The sequence below is a fragment of the Eptatretus burgeri genome, chromosome 7, assembly GCF_056783735.1.
Source record: "Eptatretus burgeri isolate ZD-2024b chromosome 7, Ebu_testis_v1, whole genome shotgun sequence".
NCBI classification, from domain to species: Eukaryota; Metazoa; Chordata; class Myxini; order Myxiniformes; family Myxinidae; genus Eptatretus; species Eptatretus burgeri.
In genome coordinates, this window is record NC_140967.1 from 94273594 (window position 1) to 94293247 (window position 19654).

General features: G+C 45.5%; 1 protein-coding gene across 5 annotated transcripts in view; it reads right to left on the minus strand.

The window, feature by feature from the left end:
- The window catches only part of LOC147023827 (uncharacterized), a 146788-nt gene that overhangs the window by 57205 nt on the left and 69929 nt on the right, over window positions 1-19654 (minus strand). For all 5 annotated transcript variants that reach the window (XM_085889671.1, XM_085889669.1, XM_085889670.1 and 2 more), the window contains 5 exons: window positions 19310-19365; window positions 19025-19115; window positions 17981-18119; window positions 4864-4965; window positions 1324-1384 (listed from right to left, as the gene is read on the minus strand). In XM_085889671.1, coding sequence (XP_085745797.1) covers window positions 1324-1384; window positions 4864-4965; window positions 17981-18119; window positions 19025-19115; window positions 19310-19365 — 449 coding nt within the window. The remainder of the gene's footprint in view (window positions 1-1323; window positions 1385-4863; window positions 4966-17980; window positions 18120-19024; window positions 19116-19309; window positions 19366-19654) is intronic.

A 19654-nucleotide genomic window follows, 5' to 3' on the forward strand; every position in this document is an offset into this window, starting at 1 on the left:
TCCGGGGAAAAAAATATGTTGTTGGGTATCACTCATCGACCTCTACCCAAATACCAAATTTCATCAAGATCGGAAGTGAAAAATTTTCTTTGTACAGGGAGGAGTTTTTGACAATCTTCCAGGTTATGTGGTGGCCAAACGGGAAGGAAATTCAAAATCTGTCCGGTTATTTACAAGATAATATTTATTACTATCATAATCAATAAACAGTTGTCGAATATCTTGTAGAATGGTAGACTAGATAGGTTTTGAAAATGGCGATATTTATAACTTACGTGACCTCGTCCCTGACCTTGAACCCGGACAAAAGTTATATCGTTGTGCAACACTCATCGACCTCTATCCACATACTAAGTTTCATCAAGATCGGAGAGAAAAATTGTTGACGGACGTACAGACGGACAGACATTTGGTCCGGCTTTATTAGGTCATCTCGGTAGAGATGACCTAAAAATTCCAGTAGTCGGATCCGAATCCGAATCTTCACCAAAATCTAAATAGTTTGTCCTTGTCACACACCGAACCTGTCCACAAAATTTCATCTGGATCTGTCCACAACTTTTTGAGATATCCTGTACACAAACAGACAGAAAGGGGTGAAAACATAACCTCCTTCACCACCGGTGGCAGAGGATACTAGAACTCAGGAGAGCGCATTCCTTCGCCAGGTTGAACCTTTTATGTTTTCGATGCCACTGATGGGCCAGATGTGGATGTGGACCTGAACCAAAATCAAATTGAACCAAACTCCCGAAATTGAACCTGAACCAAAACCAAATTGGCTTGTTCTTGTCATCTACTTAACTCATCCACCAAGTTTTGTCACGACTCATGCATAACTTTTTGAAATATCATGCTAAATATTGTTCTCAACCCGATCACTCAATAGTGAAGAATCACTTTTAAAATTCTCAGGTCCAGAATCAGATCTTCACCAACATCAAATCATTTCCTTATTGTCACGCACCCAACCGGTCCACCAAGTTTCGTCCAAACCCATCCACAACTGAGATATTGTGCTATGTGTCGTTACAGCTATGTGTCGTTTTTGGCTCTATCTCTCAATGGTGAAGAATCACCTGAAAAAGAAAACGATTCTCGTATGCAGATCCAGATTTGGATCTCCACCAAAATCTAATTGATCAGTTCGTCTTTGTCACACACTCAACCTGCCCACCAAATTTAATCAGAATCCATCCACAACATTTTGAGATATCCTGCACACAAACAGACAAACAGGGGTGAAAACATAACTTCCTTCCACCCTAGGTGGAAGAAGTAACTTGTCTTGTTCATGAAAGATAATTACATTGCAATGTTTACCTGCTCTTTGTACGACTCCTCCAATTTCTTAATTTCTTCTCGATAAGTTTCAGCCTTTTCCCTGAAATATTAAATGATGACAAGAGTTCAAACAAGCAGAACAGGTGCATTCTACATGCAGTCATGAACACTGTCATACCAAACATCATGGGATTCCCCTTTTCTGTTGTGAGATTTTCTTCCATGAGCTTCTGATTTGCATAAATGTGAATGTCACCAATAGTTCAACAATAGTTAGAAAACAGTCTCAAAAGTTATTCAGGGCATCATGTCTCAGAGAAAGGAGTGGAACCGAGTTCCAATAAGGAATGATAATCTAATGTCAAAGTCCTGGTGGGAAGAGTGGGATAGCACAGCTCGAGGAAGGTGGTTTAACATGTGGGAGAAACGATGAATTAAACACTTGAGGTGTTGCGATCACCCTTCACTTTGGAAGTTTCACCAGGAGGGAATTACTACAAGAATGCATACATCTTAGAGTTGTTGGGGAGGATCAGATGAGTGGGAGAGAAGTCAAAGGGAGCTAAACTGTAGGAGTGTGTGTGCATGTGCGACTTGGATACACAGCTAAACGGAACGGATACACGACTTGGGTACACACCTTGGCTGGACGGAATGATTTGACATTTGGTGGTTGTACTTCAGATGAGACTGGGAAGGCTTTCGGCATTAAAAAAAATTTAGACGCAGGGGTTTGGAATGGGAGGGGGGGAGGAGGTGGGAGTTGAGGACTTGTTTGTATGTGGTGGAACATGAGCAGCCATGTTGTGTACTCGTGCGTACAAACGGAAATACATTTCCAACACATTTGATTTAAAAAGTTTTACTTTATAGCAATACTCCATGCTTGATCCATTCCTTAAATATATTGCTGAAAAAAGGAAAAAAAACTGCCAAATTATTTTGAACCGATATTACAGTAGAATATCAAATTTGCATTTTTCCGATACTGGCTATAAATAAATGTGAGTATAAAGTGGAAAACAAAAGCAAATGTAATATAATGTAATATTGTTGTGTATGCAGGACACAGTGTTACGTTCTGTGGAGCACTACTGCACCAGAGATGAGCTGAGTCATAACTAGAATGGCACTCGGTAGAGTAGTGCTGAAGGTTGCATACCTACGCCAACAACAGTTTACGTTTTGTATACCAATGTATATACTGCACCTGAACCAAGATCGAATGGGGTCCTTCTTGTCACCTCCCCAACTCATCCACCAAGTTTCACCCGAATCAGTCCACAACATTTTGAAATATCATGCTATATATCGTTTTTGCGCCCATCTCTTAAATAGTGAAGAATCAGTTTAAAAATTAAAAACATCTCGTGTCCAGATCTTCACCAAAAATGAATCTATTCTTCCTTGTCACACACCCAACCTGACCACAAAATTGTGTGAATCCATCCACAACTTTTTAAGATATCCTGTTCAAAGACAAACAAACAGGCAGGGATGAAAACACAACCTCCATCCACCTTCAGTGGCAGAGGTAATGATGTAGGCCACGCGACTCCACAAATGTACACGTGCTTTATGCAGAAACTTGTCAGGCTTCAGATCCCTCCCTGCCCCCCCCACCCCTCCCCCCCCACTCCCAAAAAAACATTTAGCACAATGGTACGTGGAGAAAAATAGGCTAATCATTATAAAGTGGCCTATCGTAGCCAAGGGTTAAAATATAAAGTGGTTAAAATAGATTTGGGGCACGGCAAAAAACATTTGAGGCACGTGCCCCGTGGGCCAATGCCCAATGACGCCCCTGGTGAGAAATACAGGTGGAGCTTTGATGGTGAATGGAGCTAAATGCTGAATGGAGTGCTTAAATGCTTAAAATGCTGAATGGAGCAGAAGCACAGACATGTGAAGAATGAGCAACAGAAACGTGCACAGACACTGAGATGTTGTTTGACCGTGCTAATTTCTCATTAAGTTTGCTAATGGAAATGAAAGAGATGGCAAATAATTAGTCACAGAATCCCTTTGGTTAACTTGTGTTGTTTATAAAAGCTCCATATGTTTGTCGTGTGGAAGCAGAGATAAAACACTGTTGTTGGAATGACTTATCGGGAGTAACTTTGCATAGTATAGGGATAGTTATCTCTCGCTTTTTGCATGTGTTACATAAGTGTGAGGTCATTTAATTGTGATATTGAATATGTGTTGTTTTATCTATACAATGTTGCCGTCCACCAATCCGCAAAGTGTATCTGAAACCGCCACCCCATGACACCCATTTTAAATGTTCTTACCTTTGTAATCTGTCTTAAATGCTCTTTTGAAGTGTCCAACAGGCCATCAGGCGCTAAGTTTAGACAGAAGCACAACCATGATGCAAAGCATGCCAAAAGCCCTGAGTAACAGGTCAGGAGGGGGGATACCCCACCCACAAACTAATAATGGCCGAGTGGGGAGAAGCTATTGACATGGCTGGAAGATGGGAGCGGCAGCTATAAATAGGGGTGACACGAGCAGCGAGGCATAAGAGACATGCAAGGCTACGGTGAACCCTGCAACAAGGTTTCTCCCTGAACGAAGCCTTTGCTGCCGCAGCTCCTACCGCGCTCCCCCCCCCCCCACAGCAAGCTGTGCCCACTTTCTTCCTCAAGTCGGGTTCAGTCCGTGGCCACGAACAGTCAATGGCCAGGCAATGCCACTGCCTGGAACTCGCCATGTCCTGTCGGGCGCAGCAGTGGCATTTCCTGTATTGTGCCATCTATCCCTTGTCTATCTCTTGAGAAAGGTCTGAGACCTAAAGGACTTAGATAATTAAGGAACTGTCGTTCTTTGTTGAGTCATGGGTACGTACGGGTTTGAATTATTGATTATATATTAATGTTACATTGTGTTGCTTCCTCTTGTATTCCTGCCACGTGTGTGTTCAAATTATACACTCCCATTTAAGGGCAGATTGTGTTCAAGTGATTATCACCCGGGACTAGACAGTGCCTGTGCCTGGCAATTCGGCTGGGTCAGCATTAGAGTAATGGGCACACATCATCGATCATCATGATGCGTCGACTGGCTCGGTCGTTCTGTTGGAGCTAGGTATTGTGGCAGACAAGCCCATGATCCAGCTCGGAACAACTGGATCAGTCGCCCGTCGCGACTCCTTTGATTCAGACCAGGCAAATGGCCGACCCAACGGCTGTAACAATACCATTCAAAATTAGTGCCTCAAAAGGATCAATTCACTCTCGTCTGAGCCCCATTTTTGTTTCTGGCACAAACTTCATATTTTGGGGCAGTGGAGATTGGCACGGTACAGGGGTTGGGTTATATATCACTTTTATTTTGCAGTATACACCATCACCCACAATATCACGAGGCTTGTGGTACAACTGGCACACACAATGGTGAGACAGCGGCACAGTTTACTTTGTGAAAAGCCAGGCATATGATGTGAAAAATCTTTCTGCAAAGGAAAAGACTGATAAATATGAAACAGGTAAAACATTGTTTTGGCAAGAGGTGTTGTTAAAATTTTACCTTTCCTTCTGCACAGCAAAACAAAAAGCTTGACCTGCTTCGACTTGCCTGAAGATTTTTGTTTCTTCCCTTTTCTGCAGAAGCTCCTCATCGGCTTGAGATAGCTTCACCTCATTCCGCTGGCGCATCTGCTCCTCCTCAACAAGCTTTCTATACAAAACCCAACAGAAAATGACAAAAAAAAAAAACAACACAACTCATGCAAGGCCATCGAGCTTTGTTTTGTATTGTTTTGCCCTTTGACAACCAAACCCCTTGAATGAGGAATTAAAGAGAAAACATTATGTTATTTAAAATTTAGCAAGAAAGGCGATCATCCCATGACAAGACAACATGACATATCGCGGGTTGAGAGACATAATGATGTAACTGCATTTTTGGCTCGATTGAATGGAATGGCTCCCATGTCTAACAAAACACCATTTATCTTTCATTCGCGATTTGCAGGAAATGGGAAATTTTCAGTTACAACATTATGTCTCTCAACCCGCGAAATGGTGTTTTGTTAGACATGAGAGCCATTTTATTTGGTTTCGCCAAAAATGCAGTTACAACATTATGTCTCTCACCCGCGATATGCACCAGGACCATGACAGGGATTTTCTTGATCACTAGACGATCTTAATTGAGGGAGTTTTTCTTGTTTCAAGCTATTGCTCTAACAATATATTTCACCTTTTAATGTGGGCCGATATGATTGCTGAGATATATACACCTCGCCTCTCGGTCCAGCTGTAAACTGCCATGCTGGTGTCTTGCAGGCAGGGTGAGGCATCAATGTGCGTGCCAACCATCAGAAGGATGTTAAAATGGATGTCCTGTCTGATGGCTTACGCTATAACATTGTTATAAAAACGTTTTGATGCATTGTTCTTCATACATGCTGCGAGTAAAGGGGAATGAATGTTCCTGTGATTTTTTTTTCATTCAGGATCGGGGTGGGGGCGAGGGGAGGTGTGGGGGGAGGGGGAGGGGGAGGGGAGGTTAATAACCCTTTGCAAAAAAAAAGGCGAGCTAATGCCGGCACACTAAACTAATTACAAATTCCTCCTCTTACCTACAGGGGGCGTTGCATTAGCAGCATGGCTGTGCTCCCAGGAAATGATGCTACCAGCAGCCATGTGTTGCAAACCAAAGAAGAACTTTTAACGTCACAATCATTGGCATGCTATTTTTGAATTAACATTTTTCACATCTATGTAAAGGCACAGATCTAATGATCAATCGGTATAAAACGCTGCACTTATAACTGGGACGGCACATCGCTGGATATGCCTCCGCTCACAATATTACATTATACATACTTGCACCAAGTTTGATATAAACCCCTCAACCCATATTAAAAATATTAAATAATTCTGCCTGCCAAAACATGCATCCGATGACGTTGAAATTTAAAACATACATTCTCCATGACAACTAGATCATAATTGTGCCGGTTCACTTCGATTGATGAAAGCGTTTCAAGAGAATTTTTTTTTTTTTTACGATTTCCGTTCAATTCAATATGGCTGCCAGACCGCGTGACCGATTAATTATTCGTGAACAACCTGGTATCCCCAAGACTTGGGGAACATGTGGGTGAAGTTTCCCATCGATGTGTCAAGCCATTCTGGAGAAGATTTTTAAAGGTTTATTCTTCAAAAAAAGAAAATCGTAGCTGCCAAACCATGTGATCAATGATGTCAAAGGCGATCATACCTGTTAAGTTTCGCCTCGGTCTGCTCAGCCATTTTGGAGTCGATTTTTGAAGGTTTTTATGTTAAAAAAAAAAATATATATATATATATATATATACATATATATACATATATATATATATATATATATATATATATATATATATATATATATATATATATATATATATATATATATATATATATATATATAAATATATATATATATATATATATATATATTTATATATATTGTGACGTCCACGGGACTTGAACAGTCCCGCCAACGTAGAATGAGCCGAAACGATGGAGGCGGTTTATTTATTTATAACCCAAACATGGCAGATCAAATCGCTCCACCACAAACGGGACGAGGAAGGTGGCACGAGTCACTTTTCACTGAGTTGATGATGTTTATTTGTTTTTACTATTAACCAGAAATAACAAGACTCGGCAAGAAAAGGGATCCGGGGCGATTCGACGGGATGGTGTGGGATCGGGCGTGGGGAAAAACACAGACAATTCCAATGAATATACAGATCTCAAACCCTCTAAGGCGCCAAGCGCACGCACGCACACACACACACACACACACACACACACACACACACACACACACACACACACACACACACACACACACACACACACACACACACACACACACACACACACACCGTAGCTATTTCTGGTGGTCAGGCTGGACCGTGGTGTGGACGCAACTGTCCCTGGATCGGCGTCGGACGAGCTGGCCTTGCTCTCGTCGGGGGGGGGGGGCAGGAGAAACCGTGGTGCTGTCGACCTCCTGGTCTTGGCACAAGTCCGCTCACAGCCGCCAGGGAACCAGTTCTGGCGCCAAGTGGCGAGCAGGAGAGGGAGGCAGGTCCGCCCGCCTTCGACCCCGTACTCCGAGTCAGCAGAACCCCAGAGCCAACCAAGGTGAGGCACGAGGCTCAGCAAGGCTCCAAGACACGATGAAGAACACGATCGAATCAGCACAACAACAAGGATGCTCTCCGCGCAACAGCCTCCACACCAAAAAAAACACGATCTTTTTGTCCCGATCTTCTTCCTCTTCCTTTTCGACCCCGAACAGAACCTTTTTATCCTCCTGTCCTCGTCACTTCCAATCGAGCCGTTTATTGGCCCACCGCCGTCGCCTTCCGCCAATCGTGATCACGGGGCGGAGCCATCCGCAGCCCTGTCCTGTGACGTCACGGCCAGCCTCCAGGGACTACTAAAAGGGGTTTACGCAGACACACTTACCCTATCCCGTGTCCCTATCTAATTACGTGACAATTATCATTTCCCCCTTGAAGAAATGAACATTTACTAGACAACTTATCACCACTGAATTGCTACTTATTACATCGAGATCCTGATAAACTCGAACAGCATGACATACCTAATTAAACATCCTAATTACCCTTTGAATGCATACCCCCCCTCAAACGTAACACTGCCCCCTCCTCTGGTACCGCAGCTCCTGCAAGGTATATCACAGGCACTACCGTACCAGCCTTAACACTGACTGACTCACACCTAATTAACCTAACGAAATAAAGTAGGAGGGGCAATGGGCAGCGAGTCGCAGCTAACTTACCTATCCTGCTTAATGTACTACCCCCTTATGGCCTTATCCTCGCCGAAACAATCATTCGTTTTTTATTTTATTTTATTTTTTTTATCACATGAGAGCACTGAGCGAAGTTGCACTCCATCTTTTGGATCATCGCTCTTGCCCAACACTCTTCCAGTGATCTGGGGAGGGGAAACAAAAGGTTCCACAAAAACACAACACTTATACTTTACATTCCTACTCTAAGCCTTAACGACACTATTCACAGGATATTTACACTTGACCGCCTCCCCCAGTGGATGCTAATAGATCCAGCGTTACCTGGGGAGCCAATTTTCAAATTTGCTTGCCCCAAAATTATGCGGACATCATGCCCTTGCTGCACATGTCAAGTTGTGCGGGATCGAGTGGGACTCATACATCTTCACAACACTCACACCATGGTCATCATCACATTTCTAGGTCATGCTCCTCATTTTAATCATGCAGGGTGAATCCCGTCATGGCCGTGGGGTGGGTTACCACAAGATGATGGGGGCATCTCAGGTGCAACCATGCCCACAGGTAAGCTTTAGTCCAACCCGGACGTTTCTCCGCCCCGCTCCCTTTGATTCCCTCCCCCCTGGTAGCCATCAGCTCTAATCCCGTACAACATTCTGGAAGGGGTCTCACTGGCTCCTCTGGCCTTCCTGGGTCGCCAAGGTCCTACCCGCCTTGGTCGCCCAACCAGACCCTCTCCCAGTTGCCTCCAGACACTGTCACCATTAGCCACCAGGTGGTGAATCTCCTTGAAGGGGGTCGCAATTCATGCTCACCGTGAGCTTCAGCAATCCCTGTGGACAAGCACATCATCCCCACCCACAAAACCCACATGACTCCCCCACCCCATCGGCCTTACATGTGACACCTGCATTTCTAACACTTCACCGACCATGACCTTCCCTGTTACCACACCATGTCCAATAAAAAATCAATGTGTGCACCATACATTTCACTTCTTAACTTAAAACAACTCACACAGCACTTCTCACCTGATCCACGCACCAGCCATTGGACAGCCACTTGTGCCCGCTTTGTTACCAATTACCCACTGTCCCGATTGTCACTCTAAAACCCAGCGGAACTTACAAACACATGCCAATTTTCCCACAATTCATTTTTTTCCACCAAAGGAGGGCACTTCGCCACAATCTCAGCAGCCGAGCATGGCCATATATGCTCAGCCCAATCTAGTCTCCACGACCCCCGACAGTGATCTCCGGACCCGACCTATGAAAGGGCACCTCGGATAGACCTGGCGGTTCAGCAGGAGGATTCACCCTCTCTGAGTCTAAAAGTCTATTGGAGGGTCCCTCCATCGCCAGGTACCGGCAATATCGTTGCATGTGTCCTCTTCGCCCGCACCGGAAACAACTCCCCATAAAAGGCCCCCGTGAGTATCGGTGAAATGTCTCTTCCGGTTCCGGACCCCCTCGGCCATAATTGAATTGCTCTATTGGCTGGGCTGTGACCCCGCCGCTTTGGCGCACTAACTACTGGATTACCCTTTATCAAACTTGACAGTTTCTGGCAAATTTCCTGAAACATTTGGGTAATGCCAATTTCTCCCAGCCCCCCTCCCTGATCCTGGATCTCCGCCTGTCGGATCGTCACCGATGGCCTCTCTGGAACCCGACCCGGCCGACTCCACGAGGCCAGCCTGGCTGCGCACTCAGCCGCTTGGTGAACGGTGGGTGGATCCTGTAGCTCCACTAGCGCTCGGACCTCAGGGTCCGGAAGAGCAGCTAAAAATTTCTCTAGTGTCAGTCTGTCCCACGCCTCCAGTGTAAGGTCCCGATACGCGATCTGACTGATTGGTAAATGTCCTGTGCCAGCTCCTGCACTGTCTCACCCGGCTTTAATCTGCGGTGCTGGAGCTGGGCCCGCACCTGATCACAGTTTGCCACGAACCCAAACCGACGGCTCAACGCCTCGCAAATGTGGGAGCTGGTCAACATCCCCTCCGCGATCACGTTTAACACATCTGCGGCTGGTCCCCGCAACGTTGCCACCAAATTCCCTGTACGTTCCCGCTCATTCCACCCGTTTAGTCGGGAAATGCACTCAAATTGCGTCAGAAAAGCTTCAACGCTCCCTGACCCGTCGAAATTTACCAGGGGGATCACTTTTACGGTGGCCCGCTTCTCAGTTTCTCCCTTGTCCGAATCCAGCCCAGGGATCAAACACCCTTGTGGCTGCGTATCCAATTTCGGAGCCCACTGTGGCCAAAGATGTTTTGTGGTGAGGGTCTCATGGGTCAATTTTTCCTCCTGTTCCAAACGTTGAATGGACTGATTCACCTCTTCCCACAGGATCTTCTGGGCCCGCACAACCTCCTCCAAGGCTCCGTCGCGAGTTTGTAGCTGCTCCTCAACCAACCCGGACACTCTACTTACAAAACACGGCTCTACCAGGCCTTTATCCAAGACTTCATCTTGGCTCATAATTTTATCTTGTTCGTCCAAACGAGCCTCCAATCCTTTTACCTCCTCCGCCAAATTCATCCCTTGCTTCCTCAGCTCTCACCACTCTTCAACCTGCAGCTGCATACGAGCATCCACACAGGCACGATGACGTTCCAGGCTTTCATCCACTTTATCAACCCGAATGTTCGTTGCATCAATTTTATCTACCAATTTTTTTCGTATATTTTCCACCTCCAATGTAATTTCTACCTTTGTTTCCTCTAATCTATCCTTGAATTTACTTTGTATTTCTCCAAATTTAACATCCACACACTCCTGCATCTCAGTTTTCATTTTCTCCATCTTTTCCCCCAATTCATCCCTCATTAAATCAATCCGTGCACCCAACTGTTCCCCCATTACCCCCAATCGATCCGCCATCTCTGCCCCCTGTGCCGTCATTTTTGCCCTCTGTGTCACGAATTGATTTTCCATTTGTGCCGTCATTTCTGCCCTCTGTGTCACGAATTGATTTTCCATTTGTGCCGTCATTTCTGCCCCCTGTGCCGTCATGTCTGCCCTCTGTGTCACGAATTGATTTTCCATTTGTGCAGTCATTTCTGCCATTTGTGCCCCCTGTGCCGTCATTTTTGCCCCCTGTGCTGTAATTGCACTCATTAAACGTTCCAACATTGTCCAGATCGACATCGTGCCGGTTTCCGGCGCTGCCGGCTCCGTTACGGGCGATGAAGCACGGTCAACGCTCGGAATGGGGGAGGTTCCAACCCTACCCCCGTCTCTCCCTTCTTCCCCCGACTCGCTGCCAGACACGTGGCCTTCCTCCTCAAACATCTGCACATCCGCCATGGTGCAGAAGTCCCGTTTGCCGCCAATTAATTTAAATTTGAAAAATCCCGCCAAAATTTTCCCGCGCTCGCGCGCTTTTCTGTAATTATTTTATATTCCAATTCGTGGCGAGATTTTAATCTTGGTATATTCTCCCGATACCAAATATAATTTAGAGGGGTTCGAACATCCAACACCCTGACACCAATGTGACGTCCACGGGACTTGAACAGTCCCGCCAACGTAGAATGAGCCGAAACGATGGAGGCGGTTTATTTATTTATAACCCAAACATGGCGGTTCTAATCGCTCTACCGCAAACGGGACGAGGAAGGTGGCACGAGTCACTTTTCACTGAGTTGATGATGTTTATTTGTTTTTACTATTAACCAGAAATAACAAGACTCGGCAAGAAAAGGGATCCGGGGCGATTCGACGGGATGGTGTGGGATCGGGCGTGGGGAAAAACACAGACAATTCCAATGAATATACAGATCTCAAACCCTCTAACTAACACACACACACACACACACACACACACACACACACACACACACACACACACACACACACACACACACACACACACACACACACACACACACACACACACACACACACACACACACACACACACACACACACACACACACACACACACACACACACACACACACACACACACACACACACACACACACACACACAACGTAACTATTTCTGGTGGTCAGGCTGGACCGTGGTGTGGACGCAACTGTCCCTGGATCGGCGTCGGACAAGCTGGCCTTGCTCTGGTCAGGGGGGGGCAGGAGAAACCGTGGTGCTGTCGACCTCCTGGTCTCGGCCCAAGTCCGCTCACAGCCGCCAGGGAACCAGTTCTGGCGCCAAGTGGCGAGCAGGAGAGGGAGGCAGGTCCACCCGCCTTCGACCCCGTACTCCGAGTCAGCAGAACCCCAGAGCCAACCAAGGTGAGGCACGAGGTTCAGCACGGCTCCAAGACACGATGAAGAACACGATCGAATCAGCACAACAACAAGGACGCTCTCCGCGCAACAGCCTCCACACCCAAAAAAACACGATCTTTTTGTCCCGATCTTCTTCCTCTTCCTTTTCGACCCCGAACAGAACCTTTTTATCCTCCTGTCCTCGTCACTTCCAATCGAGCCGTTTATTGGCCCACCGCCGTCGCCTTCCGCCAATCGTGATCACGGGGCGGAGCCATCCGCAGCCCTGTCCTGTGACGTCACGGCCAGCCTCCAGGGACTACTAAAAGGGGTTTACGCAGACACACTTACCCTATCCCGTGTCCCTATCTAATTACGTGACAATTATCATTTCCCCCTTGAAGAAATGAACATTTACTAGACAACTTATCACCACTGAATTGCTACTTATTACATCGAGATCCTGATAAACTCGAACAGCTTGGCATACCTAATTAAACATCCTAATTACCCTTTGAATGCATACCCCCCCCTCAAACGTAACAATATATATATATATATATATATATATATATATATATATATATATATATATGGCTACCAAGCCACCTGACTAAAGATGCCATAATCATCATTAAAGCATTTTACATGAGTCGTTGCACCTATGGTGGATATTTCATGTCAATCGGACAAGCGGTTGCAGAGAAAATGAACTTAAAAGGGAATCACGGACTCACGGACGGACGGACAACCTGAAAACATAGGACTACGTCGGTGGAGGCATAAAAAAAGCATAATACTTGTTTATATAACAGTGGCAATTATTGAATACTGTACTTCTTTTCCCATGTAAATTGCTGAACAAATCTAAACATTTGAAGGTTTTCCTCTTTTTTGAGTCAGTGTTGATGAAAACATTCTCATGCTAGCTTTCTATCTCATGTACTACTCATGCTTTTCGTGTTTGCAATGATAAGTGCCAGAATGTATGCTGTGGAGTCGTTTGTCAAGGACAACTTTTATTCAAAGTTTAAGTCGTGTCATAGAATCGTTTTGCTATTTTTAGAACACTTTCACACTGTGGGATGTGGGTGGAATGCTCAGAAATTTGCAAATTGTCATTAGGCCCACACAAATTACCCAATGTTCAGCGGGAACAATGGGGTTTTTTCCAGCCCCTCTCACAAGTGTGTTGAGAGAAAGTTTCAAAGCCAAAGCAATGTGTTTTGGGTTCTGGGTTTGGAGCGTTGGCTTCCGGTTCTGGGTTTGGAGCGTTGGCAGGTCTCCTTCGGTGCTCCCTGCTGACGATCTCAAAGTTAAGTTTCCGGTCGTTATCTGTCCCGTTTTAACTGTTTATTTTCTCACCTACATGTTACTGTGTGTTCCTAGTTCGGTTTTGTTTCAAAAATCGTGCTATTTTGTGGGATTTCGCCAAACTTGTCTTACTGGGTGTTTGAGGCCCATCCTTGAGGCTTGAGGCCTACCCTTTGTTCCCCTCGGTGTACGATCGTGTTTATTTGTTTTTTTCTCCCCATTATCTTCAATTTCTATCTTTCCCACTTTCTTAACGTCTCCCATTCCTCCCTACTAATCACTCTATTTCTTATCTTAAATAATAATAAAAAAAACGCTACCTTTCTCCGATTCTTCTTCTTCTTCTTCATCTTCCTCTATTTTTTCTACAACACTTCTATGACCTAATCTGTTGAAAACTCACTCAAACATTAATAATAATAACAAAAACTCTCTCTTATAATGCTTCATCTTCCTCTTTCACACATGTGGTTCTCTTTACTGTGTCAAAATGCACTACTCTTCTGCTATTTAAACAGACTGCTCTCAATTCGACCTTTCCTTCATACCTTGCGTAAAAAAATCCAACTGTCACAGCGTTTCTTCTCTCCATTCTCTGAATTCGCCTTGATTGCATCCCTCAAGAAATGTGTTTAATCGCATAACTGACCTAAAACTTTAAAAAAACCCAGTTGCAATGAATGTTCGCTTTCCATCAACCATTCTTTTTTTCCAACTTCAGTGCCAACTCACTCCTCTCACCCCTCACTCTCAAAGCAACCATCCCACTCTTCTCCCTCCAAGCCTCCTTCTCACCTCTCTCAAAAACTCCCCCTCACCTTTCTCCCACCATTCATCCCCCTCACTCCTCCTTCCCAAAGTTGCCCCCCTCCCATCCACAAAGCTGCCTCCTTCCATTGCCTTCTCACCTCCATCTCTTTCCTCCACCTCTTCAAATCCTCAACTGCCTTCTTCTCCCTCTTGTCCCCCTCTCCCCCAGCACCACAGAGCCTTTTCTCCTCCTCATTCGGCCCCTCCCCTAGCTATTCTGCAATCCCCCACCCTCTTTCAACACCCCTCCTTACCTCCCCCCTTGTCCCTTGTCCTACCCTCCCCCTCCCTCTCCCCCGCCCACCCCCTGCACCCAAAGCCTCCTCCGCTACCTCTTCATTAAAAGTATGGACCTCAAATATCCGGGGCCTTTGCTCAAACCTTTCAGATCTTTCCATACAGGTTGCCACTGACAAATCAGACATAATCTGCCTAACAGAAACTTTCCTCCCCCAAGACGTGTCTGACTCCCAAGTATCTCTCCCTGGTTACTCCCTCCTCCGGTTTGACAGACCTGAGCCTCGCCCTGGTGGAGGAGTTGATCTCTTCATCAAAGACTCTATTCCTCACTCTTCATGCACTGCCCTCACTCCCCCACACCCCCAGGAATACCTCTGGCTCCGGCTTCCCCTCCACTCCCACCTCATGTTTATATGTGTACTGTACCGTCTACCTAACAGTGATGACTCCATCTACACCTCACTATCTGAAAACATGGACCAACTTCTATCTTCTCATCCAAACTCTCTCTTCCTCATATGTGGCAACTTCAATTGTCATCATGCCAGTTGGCTAGGTGTGGGTACCTCTCTCACCTGGCATAGCACCTCAGCAAAAGCTTTCTGCGACTCATTGGGACTGACTCAATCAGTCAACTTCCCGAACGGATCTCAACCAATGGTACTCCATCTCCTCTGGATCTGATTTTGACAAATTTCCCTGACAATATCTGCTGTTCTTCCTCCGCTCCAATCGGTTCTTCTGACCACGTCCTTGTCAAAGAGGACATCTCTCTGGCTATTATCAGAGAACCACCTCACCGCCGTCGAGTCTGGCATTTCACTCAAGCCGACTGGCAGGGTCTCCAAGCAGCCCTCAAACTTATACACTGGTCTCCTATCGCTACTTTCTCCAACATCAACTCATCCTGGGAATTCTTTCAAAGAAACTTTCTCTCCCTCATGCACAGATTTATCCCCTCTCGTCTTCAGTTGTCCGACCCTTCCTCCCGCCCTTGGTTCACTGAAGCTTGTGGCGAGGCAGTTGTCCTGAAAAAAACTTGCCTTTGCCTCATGGAAAGCAAACCCAACTGAGGGCAATCTCAGTTCCTTCTATAAAGCTCGGAACAAATGTGTATCTACCCTCAGGAGAGCCAGAAAACAACATCTTTCTCATCTCAAATCTGAACTCTCAAACCTCTCTCCCTCCTCAAAATCCTGGTGGCATCTAATCAAATCTGTTTCTGGTGTCTGTTCCCCCTCCATCCCCTCGCTTACCTCAAATGGCCGCTTCTTCATCTCCGCAATGCTGATACCGCACGTGAAAAAGCTGAATGCCTAAACTCGGTGTTTGCAGCTAAATCTTGTGTCCAAAACCCATCACTTTCTCTGCCCACCTTACCCAGTCGTACCCAACTATCCCTGGACTCTGTGTCCTTTTCTCCTGACAAGGTGGAGAGCTTGCTATCAAACCTCGACTCAGATTCGGCAACCGGTCCAGACGGCATCAGCACACGTGTCCTCAAAGCCTGCTCTTCTGCTCTTGCTCACCCTCTCTCTGTTCTATCACCCTCTCATTTGCTCAAGCTCATCTGCCATCTGCTTGGAAATCAGCAAACATCACTGCCCTGCATAAAAAGGTGCAAAAACAGATCCCTGCAACAACAGACCAATCATCAGCAAGGTTATGGAATCCATCATCGCTTCAGACATTAAATCCTTCCTCTTCTCCAATGGCTTGATTTCTGATTATCAATTTGGTTTCAGACCAGGTCACTCAACACTGGATATGCTCCTTCTGTCTCCCAACAATGGATGGAAGCCCTCAATGCCAGACAGGAAATCCGAGTCGTATCCCTGGACATATCACGTGCTTTTGACAGTCTGGCACCCTGCCCTTCTCACCAAACTCTCTTCTTATGGTATCCAAGGCCATCTCCACTCATGGCTCGCAGACTTCCTCTTCTCTCCTCTCGCAGAAACCATGTGGCCCTAAATGGAGTTCTTTCATCCCCCCCTTCCTGTCCAGGCTGGAGTTCCTCAAGGCCGCGTTCTGGGCCCTGTTCTTTTTCTGGTTTTCATCAATGATCTCTCCGACTCTCTGGAAAAAATCCTCTATATCTCTTTGCTGATGACTCCACCCTCTGTCGTACCATCGGTCATCCCTCAGACCGGCAAGCAGCAGCTTCTTCGCTCACTGCTGATCTGGATAAAATCACAAACTGGTCCAACACGTGGAACATGTCTTTCAATCCGGACAAATCTCACACTCTCACTATGTCTCTTCGAAAGGACCGTTTAGAAAACTCCCCCATCCACTTTCTCAACAATACTCTGGAGGAAGTCTTCTTTCAAGCTTCTGGGTCTCACTATCTGTCATGACCTTTCCTGGGAAAGCCACAGTTCAAACCTCGCCTCCAAAGCCAGTCGCGGACTGGGAATCCTCCGTCGTGCAAAGTCCTTCCTTGGCCCACCTGAGCTCCTGACCACTTACAAAGCTTTTGTCCGCAGCCTGATGGAGTACTGCTCTCCCCTCTGAGCTGGTGCTCCTGCCTCCCACCTTTCTCGGCTTCATGCTATAGAAACCAAGGCATTTCGGATCATTGGCATCTCCCGCAATGAGGCTGAGTCTTTGGGCCTCTCACTCAATCACCGCAGGTTGGTCGGTGGTCTTTCTGTCTTCTACCGTCTCCTCTCCAGCCTCACCCCTCCTGCTCTCTCTGCGATTTGTCCCCACCACATTTCCGCAGGGCGCTCAAGGTCCGCCAACAACCCCCTTCTGGTAAAACTACCAAAATCATGAATCACTGCTCACCTTCGCTCTTTCATTCCTCTTTTTTCCCACCTTTGGAATAAACTCCCTCACTCTATTCATTCCCATTCTTCCCTCCAGGCCTTCAAAACAGCTGTTCACCACCACCTCTTATCATCCCTCATCCAAATCCTCGACCTTTTCTACCCCCGATAATCCACCCAAGCCCACTTCCTTCAAATTCCCTGCTTTCCTTCCTGAAAGTCCCTGTAATGTCCATCTTCTATTCCCCATGTTCCCCGTCTCATCCCTCTCCCTTTCACAGATCTCCTAATGTCTCTGTTCCCCACTGTTTTGTCCTTCCCACTCCCTCCCCTCTTGTCTCATGCCCCTCTTGCTGTGCGTTGTGTTAGCTCTCATACGAGCCTCGACAAGGTGTACAAAACAAAAAAAAAAATGTGGTAATGGTACTTTTGAGATGACCTTCAAGATTTTTCAACATGGCTATGAAGATGTTATAATTTTTGTTTAAGTATAAAATAAATAAAAACGACCAAGACTAATGTGATTTGTGCCCACCTTTGCAGTATGACTTCTTTGTCTTTATACATCTCAGTCATTATTTCCAGCTTTTTCTGGGAGAAATCCAGGTCCTTTTTAATGCGAATGTCATCAGCTTTTAGGCGAGAGTTGGTGCTGGAGTAACTCTGCAAGACATCTGTGCACGAGAACATTTTCCATAATGCAAGCTTTTATACAAAACAATCAACCAACAAAAATATCAGTTTATATACAGAATTTATACAGCAGTCTTAGCAAAACAAATCTGTGATGTGGGTCGGCATGTTAAGGTTTTGTAATGATGACATTGTAGGATCTCTGAAGCATATGTGATATCCAGGAGCACAGTTCTTCTGAAGGATGTGTACAGCACTGTGGTGTGCTTTTACAGCATCTCTTGCAGTAACGTTATAGACCACAATAAGCAGCAGGCTGGCAGAAGGGCCAAGTGATATGCACACTCACCTCTGAGCCATCTAGCATGGGTTGGAATCTTGGCCCAGGTATAAACTGTCGCCGTGGTGTTTCACAGGCAGTGCTAGGCATAAATGTGTGTGCCGTCCATTAGATGGACATTAAATTGGGCGCCCCATCGGCCAGCATTATTTAGTGGATGTTAAAGATCCCACGGTGAAGGGTAGCCTTCTATCACCGGCACCCTCACCACATTTCAGAACACTGCCCTGACTTCCCATGTCAGAGTAGCAACCCATCCAGGATTGGGACCCCATCCAAGAAACTGCTTCCACATAAGCGACGCTCTGTATACAGCATGGTACATGACGATGAATTCACGGAATGTTAACGATTTTATACACGATGGTCTCTTCCGAGTTCACAGCATATTCTGTGTCGATCTAAAGATGTAACATGTGGTTTAAGAAATCAGGTGAGGATAGTTCCTGTAATGAAGGATTTTCGATATAGTATCCAGTGCACAGAAAGCATCCTTTCATTGGACACTTTGCTGGATTCACAAGCAACATGTATCATCCAATTTTCAAATGATATGGAAAAAAAAATTATTATTCTGTAGCATGAGCAATATCTTATAAAACATACCTTCCAGTTTCTTGTTTGTAACAATTTCTTCATTGTATTTTTCCTTTAGCCTTGTCCTTTCCTTTTTCACAATCTCCAAAATGGCAGTCACCTGGAATGAAATGTTTCACACAACAACAAGAAGACTAAATATTTATTTTTACATTTTCAGTGAAGCACAGCTTTTCCATATTTATTGATACATACAGTAAAAGGAATATGCAAAGGTCAGTGAGAAAAATCAAAAAATAAAATATTTGTATCGGCACAGCAGGACCAAAATAAACATGATTGAATATCACAAACCTTTTCCAAATTCAGCAATCCATGGAAAGCTTCTTTTTTATTCTTATTTGTTTCATCTGCAAAGAAAAGAAAAAGTCACATAAAATGCCAAATATTGAGCAATATATAATTATACCAGTGAGGTACCCATGCTCTGCACGGGAAGGGGCTGGACAGCTGGTTCGTGATGGACTTGGGCAAAAAAAAAAAGTTACTGCAGCTGACCCCAACAGAAGTAATGTGGGTAATATTTCTGATGTCACAATGATGAAACTGCAAATGACGAATCCACGAATGTCACCGGTGGAAACCCTCACATCATTTCCTCATTTTGCTTTAAACTCAATATCTCTATATTTTCATTCC